General features: G+C 53.1%; 1 protein-coding gene across 1 annotated transcript; it reads left to right on the top strand.

Annotated features, from left to right (window-relative positions):
• The first annotated feature begins 1160 nt into the window (after positions 1-1160).
• On the top strand, positions 1161-11291 carry LOC133040206 (chymosin). The gene is made up of 9 exons (XM_061119959.1): positions 1161-1222; positions 4157-4307; positions 5071-5188; positions 5975-6093; positions 7332-7531; positions 8114-8227; positions 9578-9722; positions 10346-10444; positions 11154-11291. Exons 1-9 carry the CDS (start codon positions 1161-1163, stop codon positions 11289-11291), a joined length of 1146 nt encoding a protein of 381 aa, XP_060975942.1.
• Positions 11292-12015: the final 724 nt, after the last annotated feature.

Below are 12015 nucleotides of genomic sequence, written 5' to 3'. Positions count from 1 at the left end.
TCCTAAAGCCCCTGCCTTAACTTGACTTGAACCTGATCTTCCAGTTTATAGTCTCCCTTCACACCTGGGATGTGATTTCCACTTTTGGGGCTGTGTCTTTGTTTTCCCTTTAGCCCTGATTCTCTCCCAGGTTCCAGGCCTGAGAGCATGTCTGGCCTGGACCTTGGGACCCTCTGCTAGTCACAAGCTCCTGCACGTGTGCCCCGAGAGACTCTTTCGGGTCCTCTGTGTGTGGCTCAGACACCTAACCCATCCCCCAGACCTGACCATCATGTCGTAGCTTCCTCCTTTTCCTCTGTGTGTGGCACACATCTGCCCTCTCCGCCTGCCTTCCCCAGGCCTCCCAGTGGCTCATGGGATCTGGCATCTACCCGTCCCCTCCCAACATCCTTCTAACATGGAACCAGGGGCCACAGCCTTGTGGGGAGCAGGGGTCTTGGGCCTGCATCTCTCTTATTGTTTGGAGCTTTAAAAATTTTTTTATTTTTATTTTTTTGACCATGCCACGCAGCATGCAGGATGCAGGATCTTTGTTCCCTGACCAGGGATCGAATCTGTGCCTCCCACCTGCCTCGCCCCACATTGGAAGCATAGAGACTTAACCACTGGACAACCAAGGAAGCCCCTGCATCTCTCTTAGATGGAGGCAACAGACTGAACAAGCATCCTTGGCCTCAGATGCCCCTTGGGGAGTGGACTGAGTGGCTTCTGGAAACCTGGGCTGGGAGACCCCTGGACAGGGCAGGCTGGGACTCCTGTGAAGTCAGGCCCAGGAAAGGGAGGCTTCGAGGGCTGGAAGGGGCCTATTGAGAACAGGCCTCTTTACTGACCACAAGGTGGGACATGAGATAGGGCTTTGGCTGTGGCCCCACCTGTGTTAGCTCAAGAAGTCCTGTTTGAAAGGGGAAATCAGGTCAGGGAGGCCTGAAGATCAGGCATGCGTACCCTTCAACTTTGAAGTCCCCGGGGTGGTGGAACCCATGGCCCTTATCAGAGTGGGTGTTGTGTAGTCTGGGTGCTATCTTAATGTGTTTGTGGAGTGGCCCGAATTTAGGGGCTATCTCTGCCGCTTGGGCTCCCAGCCAGAGGGAACCCCGCACTCTCTATAAAAGCTGTGGGAGTGGGCCCTGGCTGCAGCAGTGGCTGGACCCAGATCCAAAATGAGGTGTCTCGTGGTGCTACTTGCTGTCTTCGCTCTCTCCCAGGGCGCCGAGATCACCAGGTGAGTGTCAGGCCCCAGGGGAGGGGATGGGCATTGCTTGCATCTGCTCTGGGTGGGTCTCCCTCGTCTTCCGGCCATTGGTTCCCCTTGGGAGACCTCGATGAAATGCGGCAGGTTCCCGGGATAATCGTTACCAGACAGTTTTGCTTTTTATGTTGGGGCCTTTTTCTCTAAAGTGTTCCCCTATTCTTGAGGGTGTGGTGAACAAGAACAGGGGATCAGATGGGCTGTGTGGTAATTAAGCACACAGCTTCTGGAGTCAAACTGCCTGATCCTCAGCTTCATCGTGAACATAACGTAAACTTGTAAATTTAGGATGACAGAAGTATCCATCTCATAGGGTTGTCCTGAGGGGTAAGTTGTTGCTGTTTAGTCGCTAAGTCATGTCCAACTCTTTGCAATCCCATGGACTGTAGCCCACCAGGCTCCTCTGTCCATGGGATTCTCCAGGCAAAAATTGGAATGGGTTGCCATTCACTTCTCCAGGGGATCTTCTCTACCCAGGAATCAAACCCGAGTCTCCTGCATTGGCAGGCGGATTGTTTACCCAATGAGCCAGGGAAGTCCTCATAAGGGGTATATGAGTTAGTATCTATAAAATGCTCTGAAGAGTGCCTGGCACATTGTAGGAGTTATGTGTGCATCTGTTAGAGTTCCCTGCTGCGCCACATCCTTTGTGGGTGAAGTTTCCAAGTTCTCCTCCCAAAATTATAACTGGTATTTATTGAGTGCTTGCTACTAGATGCCAGACACTTAACTAGGGCTTTACCTATACTCTCACTAAGCCTAAGGGATTAGGTAGATAATATTTTTTGCATTTCACAGGTGAGGAAACTGCTGTTCAGGGAGGGTCCTTGAGCTGTCCAAGGCCTTGTGGTTAGATATGAAGGAGCCAAGACTTGGTCCTAGGTAGACCGGTACTTTTTTTTTTTGGCTACACTGCGCAGCATCTGAGATCTTAGTGCCCTAGCCAGGGATCAAACCTGTGCCCCCTGCAGCGGAAGCTTGGATTCTTAACCACTGCACCACCAGGGAAGTCCCCTGGACTGGCACTCTTGCCTGAAACCACACTACCTCTGGTTCCCAGGTTCGAGCTCTGTCAAGGCCTGAGCCCAGGGAAACCTGAATCCATCCCTGGGAAGTAGGGTCCCTAAAAAGGGGTCCGGTGCCTTTCACCAGTGGGGGCTGCTGGTGGTGGTCTTAAAAGTGGAGTTCTTTCAAGTGCCAGGCACCTGGCCGGCTCAGCACGGCATCTGGAGGCAAAAGTGGGGTGGAGATTTCCACGGTGGTTGGAGCTGCAAACGTTTAGGGCTGCATTCCTGGTTCTTAGCATTGGGCGGTAGACTGCCTTTGAGCCTCGCTTGCCTTGAGGGTGGCTCTCTGGGTCCTGTGCCGAGACAGGACAGATCAGCAGAGTCGCAGGTACTACTCTGAGAGTCACCAGACACTCAGCTGTGGATCCTGAGCTGACTGGGAACCAGAGTTGGAACAAGCAGAAGGACATGGAGACACGGGAAAGGACAGCCGTGGGCTTGCTCCCAGGAGCTCAGCCCAGCCTCCTTCCTTTCAGGCTGAAGTCCTTTTCTGTCATCAGAGACAAAGACTGAGCAACGTCTGGAGAACCTTTCATTTCTATTAATAGATCAGGTCCCAGCCGAAATCACACATGAGGGCTGGGGGCGGGAGGCACCAGAAGAGAGACCATCGTTAATATATGAGGCATTCCATATGGGATCCATTTGAGACATGAACAACGTGAGAAAACCCATTTTCTTTATGAGTCTTAAACCTGCTGCCCTTTTATTACTCTCAAAGCTCTTTCACACCTGTAGGCTCCAGTTGTCCTTAAAACAGCCCCAAGGAGGAGGACCACGTGACTCAGAGCTGGGTGACATTGGGAACCATCATGCTCTAGTCTTCCACTCTGCAGGAGAGGAAACTAAGAGCTGGAGAGGTTAAGTCACTCAGTTCGTCCACAGCAGTGCCCGAGAGTGGCTGGAAAGGAAGAGATAATCCACTTTGCACAGAAGTTGAAGCTCAGAGGGCCTTGACCAGCCACCAGCTTCCCGAGACTAAGTCTCCAACCAGCTTCTGCTGTTCTCCTTCTTGATCTCTTCCTGCTGATCTCTTCCATCATCTATCATCTAAACTCTAACCATATTCACTGGGGACCGTGCTCTGTGCTGAACCCGTTTGAAGAAATTCCACCCATGTTAAGCTGCACAGAGAGCCGAGAACAGGGCTGGCCAAGGGTGGGAGCATAGTCATATCTTTTTCCAGAGTGTGGGGGACACCATTTTCTTCCCCACACTGTATGCTCCTGGAAGGTAGAGACTGAACATTTCTCATGTGTCCCTGGTACCCCATACTTTACCTGGCACATAGTAGGCCCACAGCAAGGATTGGCGACCGAATGAGAATATGCTGAGTGTCTTTCAAACTGCAGAGCTGCAAACCCATCGTGTGTGTTAGTTGCTTAGTCACGTCTCTCTTTGAGGCCCCACGGACTGTAGCCCGTCCGGCTCCTCTGTCAATAGAATTCTCCAGGCAAGAATACTGAAGTGAGTTGCCATTTCCTTCTCCAGACGATCTTCCTGACCCAGGGATCAAACCTGGGTCTCCTGCATTACAGGCAGATTCTTCACTGTCTGAGCCACCATGGAAGCCCAGTCACCAGGGAAGCTGATTAGTGGCTTGTAAAATACATTGACTGAGTCTCCACCAGCATTAAAAAAGAGAAAGCAGTTGGAAATATCAGAGTGCATCGCAGTTGGTAATGGCCAGCATGGGCTAATGTAGAACACGACTTTTACTTTAGGTAATGGTACAAAAATGGAGAAGTAACTTATGGAGCCCAGAGCCTCTGGGCTCCTCTGAGGCTTGGCGGCCCTGGGGAGATGCCCACCTCATCATTTATTCTTCCCCTCACCTCAGGATCCCTCTGTACAAAGGCAAGCCTCTGAGGAAGGCGCTGAAGGAGCGTGGGCTTCTGGAGGACTTCCTGCAGAAACAGCAGTATGGCATCAGCAGCAAGTATTACGGCCTCGGGGAGGTGGCCAGCGTGCCCCTGACCAACTACCTGGATGTGAGTGGTTCTGCCAGCCTCCCAGTAGTGATCCCCGCACAGCGTGATGGACACCCTGCCCCCCTTTCCCTTTTTCAGGAATCAGGGAGCCCTGTGGGGGTGTGTGAGGCTGTCTCCCACCTCTCAGTAGCTCTCAGGAACCAGCAGGCCCTGCAAAACCGGTCCTCCCACCTTCAAGGGTCTGAGCCCAGATGACCTGCCTGCAGAGAGCATCCCTTGGGGACACATGGTCTGCTCCCAGATCCAGCCTCACACATGACTCTTTCAGGTCCAGGGAACCCACGTTTTAGGTTGACTGGGCAGGGAGGGGGCAGCTGGTGCCCACTGTCAGGAGTGCCCCCTATGCCCTCTTCCTTTCTGGAGCTTGTCTCTCTCATCTGTCACTCAGTAAACAACCCACCCTTTTTCTCTTCTGTGCCCTCGTTTCCTTATCCAGGTCATCCCCACCCCCACCTAAGCCCCAGTTTTGACACCCAGAGAGAGCTGGAAGGAGGTGTGGCTGGGGCACCTTGGGTCTGGGGTCTGTACCTAGATGGTGTCCCACCTCTGTGGCCCTGTCCCTGGCCGGTGGCCCAGGCTCCCTACCAGGCAGGGTTTACATTTTGCTCTAGTGTCTGCTCTGGGGGCGATTCCAGCAGGGGTTGCAGGATTTGCGGCAAAAATCACAGAGCCTACAGAACCGAACAGGCTCCGGGCTGGGCATCAACGCTCCCCAATCCCTCACGCGGTGCTCCCAGCCTGACCCGCTGCTGTCTGTCCTCAGAGTCAGTACTTTGGGAAGATCTACCTCGGGACCCCGCCGCAGGAGTTCACCGTGCTGTTTGACACCGGCTCCTCCGACTTCTGGGTACCCTCCATCTACTGCAAGAGCAACGCCTGCAGTGAGTGACACCCCCGGCCCCGCCCAGCCCTCCGCTCTGCCAGTCGTGGTCAGGGCGGCCAGGCTTGGGGAGGGATGTGTCTGCCTGTTGTGGGGAGAGCTGGCTTGGACATTCCCAGGCTCCTGGTTGTGTCCTATCTTCTTGCTCAACCCTTCCACTGGCCGCAGACTGGGTAGATGTGCAAATCACAGATCTGATGTATAAAGCACCAATTAGAAATGGGGGAACTTTGTTTTATATTTTCGGCTCTGTTAGGAGTCAAGGCAGACACCTTACCCTCCTGGGTGCTGAGTTTTTCTTTCTATAAAATAGGGCCACGACATGCCAGTCGGTTCTAAGAGAATAAAGTGAGAGGCACTGAGAAAACACTAAATATATGTAAATAATTTATTTCTCCAGCCATCTTGGGAAATCGGCTCTCTTTTTATCCTTATTCATCAGGTGAGGAAACCAAGGTTGAGAGAAGCAAAGAGACTTGTTGGAAATTACAAAGCTGGTATATGCTAGTCTCTGGAAACCATAGAGATGGCTTTCTTTTTTTCTTTTTGTTTGAAAGTTATGAAGGTAGCACTGGGGGTCAGAGAGGTGGATTGAGCAGCAAAGAATAATTTTCTTGACTGAGCTTTGCGGGATCCAGACAGAACTGGCTGCTTATTTTCAGTAGAGAGAATGGTTAGTATTGAGACCGTATTCTCATGAGAGCTGGTAAGGATTTAGCCCCTGTTAGCAACTGTCAAGTGGAGAGAAGATGCTCTGGGTCCCACTAACCCTGAGCCTGTGTTCCAGAAAACCACCAGCGCTTCGACCCGAGAAAGTCGTCCACCTTCCAGAACCTGGGCAAGCCCCTGTCTATCCGCTATGGCACGGGCAGCATGCAGGGCATCCTGGGCTACGACACCGTCACTGTGAGTGGAGCTTGGGACCAGCCAGTCCTCGCCTTCCCCTCCCCACCAGCCACTGCCCCACCTAGACACCCTGGCTCCGGGCTGTGCCACGGCTGGTGCCAAGGGGCTCTCTGTGTCCTGCCCTTGTGGGTGGCCCCCCTGGGAGAGGACTTGGAGAGGGAGCTTAGCCAGCAGCAGCTGCGGGGTGTCCCTCCCTCCCTTCCCCTTTTCCTTCCCATGTCAGCTCCCACCCGAGAAGCTTCTCTGGGTCCAGTTTCCATCTTCCCAACCCCTTTTTCACTTGACCTTGCCATAGTCACTGTGATCTCATCTTAAATTTAGTTCTTTCAACAACCCTTTTAGGAAGCTAGTCTCACCCCCATTGTTCAGATGAGGGACCCAAGGATCAGATGAGCTGATAACTTGCTTGAAGTCACACAGCTGGTGATGGTGGGCGCTGTCAGACCCACGTCTCCGCCTCTCTGGATTTGACTTCACTTTATAAGTCATAGAGCAGCGCCTCCTTTCAAGTCAGAAAGCATGTGTGCCCTCTGGACAAGGGTTCCTTTTGCTTTCGGCCCTCTTTTCCTTCTGAAGTACTTGATTCAATGGCCAGCAAGTAGTAAGTACCCAATACATGTTAGCATCTTTCCTTCCATCCTCACCCACCATCTAAAATTAAAATCAAGCAGTACCCCTTGGTGTTCATCACCTTGCTCTTCCTTGAGTTCTTCCTGGGATCTGGCTGAAGTCTTTTTTGCTGTGAGCCTGAAGGCTCAGAGAAGAACTTGTCCAAGGTCACACAGCACATGGCAAAGCGAGGATGCACAGCAAGGTCTTTTAGACCCACACCGCGTGCGTGTTCTTTCTATCCATCCTGCTGCTCCCCCAAGCGCTTCCTGGGAGGTGCCCCGGGTGCAGCCAATGGAAGGGCTGCAGGCCGGCAGAGGGCCCTTTGAGCAGCCCTTATTTCATCCTGTTCTTTCGGCTCATCCTCAATTTCTGCACCATGAGCACTGCTCTCTCTACCCTGACCTGTACCCTCTCTTCCCCTGCCAATCAGCCCCCTGGCTCGTCAGACCAATTCCCTCAAAACCACAGCATAGAGCTGAAAAAGGAAGCTTTTCTCTCTTAAGCTCACATAACTACACTGCCCATTGAGGGCAAGACGGGCTGGCAAAGACAGGCTTGTTCTGAGCTCTCTATGGGTCCTCTGGCTGCAGGGCCCGCTGGTGGAGGTCACTCTGCCTCTCTTGCAGGTCTCTGACATTGTGGATGTCCAGCAGACAGTAGGCCTGAGCACCCAGGAGCCTGGTGACGTCTTCACCTATGCCGAGTTCGATGGGATCCTGGGGATGGCCTACCCCTCGCTCGCCTCAGAGTACTCAGTGCCCGTGTTTGACAACATGATGAACAGGCACCTGGTGGCCCAAGATGTGTTCTCGGTTTACATGGACAGGTAGGAGCTGTACCCAGCCTGGGCCAGACTTCCGCGGCCTGGCAGGGACCATTGAATGAGGAGGGTCTACCTCTTTGAGGACACTGAAATTCAAGGACACCAGCATCTAAGCACACCTCTCCTTGTTTCCAGGCACATCTAACCCTCTGTCTAAAGGCCCCAGCATGGTCGTGGATGCAGCCAGGGTCCACTGGGCCGGAGTTTGACCTTCATTTCTGTCATTTAAAAAAAAGAAGCTTGACTCTATCTCTGTATAGGGGATTTTAACCTCTTTTTTTCTTGCGAAGTGATAGGCCTCAGTAATCATTTACTGATGTCATTGAGATTTTCAGTTGCTTCTAGCGGGCTCTGAGGGAGTTCAGGTTTCTCCTTTCAGTATGCAGGAGATAGTAGAGAAGAGCCTGGAGCAGCTGGGAGAAGAGCTGGGAGAGCTCATCTGAAGTCTCTGGGGTGGAGGTGGGGGTTAGGGGTGGGAGAAGAGTGGGGAGGGGTCTGAATCGCCTCTGCCCTGTGTGGGGCTGGGATACCTCTTCTCAAAGCCACAGTGTCAGGGTGCAATAACATGCCTTTCCTTGGTTTCAGGAATGGCCAGGAAAGCATGCTCACGCTGGGGGCCATTGACACATCCTACTACACAGGATCCCTGCACTGGGTACCCGTGACTGTGCAGAAGTACTGGCAGTTCACTGTGGACAGGTGGGTGAGAGGCAGTTCACTGTGGACAGGTGGGTGAGAGGCAGCTTGCTAGAGGCCGACTCCAAGAGTGGGGCCGTGAGGATCCAGGGCTCAGCCCAGCTGCTCGTCACATCCAAGTCTGAATCAGATGCTCCAAGGCCAAGGGTCCTTGATAGTGAGAGTGCTGACCATTCACTTACACTTTATTAATAAGATTGTGCTGTGCTGTGCTTAGTCGCTCAGTCCTGTCCCAACTCTTTTCGACCCCATGGACTGTAGCCCGCCAGGCTCCTCTGTCCATGGAATTCTCCAGGCAAGAATACTGGAGTGGGTTGCATGCCCTGCTCCAGGGGATCTTCCCTGGAAACCCAGGGACTGAACTCAGGTTTCCCGCATTGCAGGTGGATTCTTTACCATCTGAGCCACCAGGGAAGCCCAAGAATACTGGAGTGGGTAGTCTATCCCTTCTCCAGGGGATCTTCCAGACTGAGGAATCAAACTGGAGTCTCCTGCATTTCAGGTGGATTCTTTACCAGCAGAGCTACCAGGGATGCCTCATCTGGGGCTTTCCAGGTGGCGCTAGTGGTAAACAATCCACCTGCCTCTGCAGGAGACATAAGAGACGTGGGTTCTATCTCTGGGTTGGAAAGATCCCCTGGAGAAGGAAATGACAACTCACTCCAGTACTCTTGCCTGAGAAGCCCATAGCCAGAGGAGCATGGTGGGCTACGGTCCAAAGGGTTGTAAAGAGTCAGACAGGACTGAAGCTGCTTAACGTGGTCACTGTGCTTATCCAGCACCACTACCTGCCAGGCATTGTGCTGGGTGAGAATGTGATTGCTTCATTTGCTCCTCACCGAAATCCTGTGGAGTGGTGCCATGATTATCTTCATTTTGTAATTTACTAACATCGAGTTTGAACCTCGTGACCATCCCCTGGGGAAGTCAAGGAAGGGGTGCTAATGGACCCATTTTGCAGATGAGAAGCCTGAGTGCAGAAAGGTTGGGGAACTTGCAGCAAGGACATGGCAGGAGAAAACTGGAAACCAGATCTTTGGGCAAAGCGTGCAGTGCTCCTCCTACCCTCTCCCTTAGTGCATGTAACTTTGTTGTTTCATTGAACCTTCTGTACCAGAGAAGGTCAAGTGACCTCCATTGAGCCACTGCTGAGTTGGGAGAAAATGATTTTGGGTTTTTTTTCTCTGAGTTCAGGAAGTTATGGGGGCTCCAGGAAGGAGCCCAAAGAAAAGGACCTGGGATGGCTGGACTTCCTTCCTGCCAAGGTCCCTGGCAGAGGAGGCTAGAAGGGGTCCAAGGAGGGAGGGCTGGATGCTGGACGTGCTGCAAGGCCACCCTGTCTCCCCTCTGCAGTGTCACCATCAACGGTATGGTTGTGGCCTGTGAGGGTGGCTGTCAGGCCATCCTGGACACGGGCACCTCCCTGCTGGTCGGGCCCAGCAGCGACATCCTCAACATCCAGGAGGCCATTGGAGCCACCCAGAACCGGTATGGTGAGGTGAGGCCAGACCCTTATCCCCACCTCCCCAGAACCTCCGAAGAGGGAACCCCCTTTGCACATGGAAGCAATGACAAAGGGAAATGGTGAGGGGCCTGTTCCCCTGTAGGGGGTGAGAGGCCTTCACGATGACCTGGCTCTTCTAGCTTTGGCCACTTGGCGTAGGGGCTCCCATGTCTCACAGAATGACAGCAGTCTGACCTTCTGTCCCCAGAGAGGGTCACACATCCCTGACTCTCTGAGCTTTACTCTGCCCTCCACCGATGAGTCTCCCTGCATTCTGCCTGTCAGCTAAGTGCTCCCAGTGTCCTTGGGAGCTCTGGCTGGGCTTGGAGGGAAACATCGAGGCCAACCCCTCCTTGTCTCCATCCTTGTGTCCCGCTGGTGTCTGACCCTGGGCTGGATGACAGGTGGTCCCCATCAGTGCGACTCCCTTGAGATCCAAGAACTTCCCTGGGGTCCTCTGAGTAGCAGATCCTCCCCTCTGCTCGGCTCCAGTGTAGAGCAAGGGGTCCTGCCTGGGACTTCCTCTGGTAGTCAGAGCGCACTTCCTCTGATTTCCTCTGGCAGTCAGATCGCACCCATAGCCCTTCTAAGAGGACTTCCCTTCCTCTGTTCTTTAGTTTGACATCGACTGCGACAGCCTGAGCAGCATGCCCACTGTGGTCTTTGAGATAAATGGCAAAATGTACCCACTGACCCCCTCCGCCTATACCAACCAGGTATGCATCTCCAGAGAGGAGCCTGGCTTCACCAAGCTCTCCTCCTCTCTCTTGGCAACTCAGCATGTTGGTGATAAGAGGCAAGGCCTAGATGGACAGAACAGGTTGTACATTTAGACCACCCGGCCCTTCGGAGTAGGATGAGGCTGTCCTGGGGGCAACCTCATCCTGGGAGAAGTAGGGCAAACCAGAAGGACAGGCCCCAGGGCCCAAGGGAGGGTGGGGGCTGCTCGTAGGACTCTGCATCCACTGTGCTGGCTTCTAAGCCCTGGGGCCCTGGGCTTTGTTCAGGATTTTTCTTAGTAGCCTGGGGTTTGTAGGCATCCAAACTTTGTCCCTACTGCCCTTCTGGCTTCAGCTTTAACCTAGTCCTCAGCACCCCAAACAGTCAAGGCCTGGGATCCCCACGCCTGCTCTGGAGGGAGGTCATCAGGGCCGTAGGTGCTGAAAGCAGGAGGGTGGGGGGTTGGGGAGGACAAGTGAGAGGGGGGGGGGACCCACTAGATGATCTTGGATTCAGTCACTTCAGTTCTGAATATAAATTTCTTCATTTGTTGAGCAGGCAAATCTGATACTTGTTTGCTTACCTCCGAAGGTGATTTCAAGGGTGAAAGGAAATAATAGATGAGAGGGTGATTGAGGGAGTGGGGTAGGGAAGACACAGCAACTGGGGTTGGAACCAGCTTCATGTCCCCCTTCCCTTTCCCAGGACGAGGGCTTCTGTACCAGTGGCTTCCAGGCTGACAGTCGTTCCCGTCATTGGATCCTGGGGGATGTTTTCATCCGAGAGTATTACAGCGTCTTTGACAGGGTCAACAACCTCGTGGGGCTGGCCAAAGCCATCTGATCACATCGCTGACCAAGAACCTCACTGTCCCCACACAGCTGCACATACACACGCACACATGTACATGAGCACACGCACACACACACAGATGAGGTTTTCAGACAGATGATTCTCAATAAATGTTGTCTTTCTGCAAAGTCTGGCTTCCTTTGGGGCTGAACCCCTGCACCGCTCTGGGGGTGGGATGTGATAGTCATGTAGTGTGTCCAACAGAGCTGGAGCCACATGCGTAGAGGAGGGTTGGGGAGTTGATAGGTGGAGACCTTTACAAGGAAATTGGCCATTTCAAAATCAGGTCAGGATTTTAAAAACAGGATCCGTCTTGTCTTCCTGTTTTCTCATTCTACATATTTTTAGGGAAAGAGTGCAGTAAGGAAGACTTTTCTAGGCTGAGATTGTACCTGGGGAACAAGGGCTTGAGGTGGAATTGAGTAGAGAATGTTCTCCCAGGGAGAGAATGGCTCTAGGTCTACGGTCTATTAAAAGAAGGGCTTAATGGCCATTTGGAGCAGACAGTGGGACAGGCAGAGGGCATCTGGGAAGGTCTGAGGGTCCTGGGGTTGCCATGGGGAAGAACCGCAGCCAAGAGTCCCATCCTCTGTCTTAGAGGCTTCAAACCTGATTCGCCAGTGCCTGAAAAATGGCTACATTTCAGGGGCAGACCCATGTCCACCAGCTCACAGAGGTGGGCGTGTCTAAGCTCAGCAAGGAGCGCAGATGTCAG

This window comes from Dama dama, chromosome 20 (genome assembly GCF_033118175.1).
Source record: "Dama dama isolate Ldn47 chromosome 20, ASM3311817v1, whole genome shotgun sequence".
Lineage (NCBI taxonomy): Eukaryota > Metazoa > Chordata > Mammalia > Artiodactyla > Cervidae > Dama > Dama dama.
This window is presented reverse-complemented; position numbering and strand designations above follow the sequence as displayed.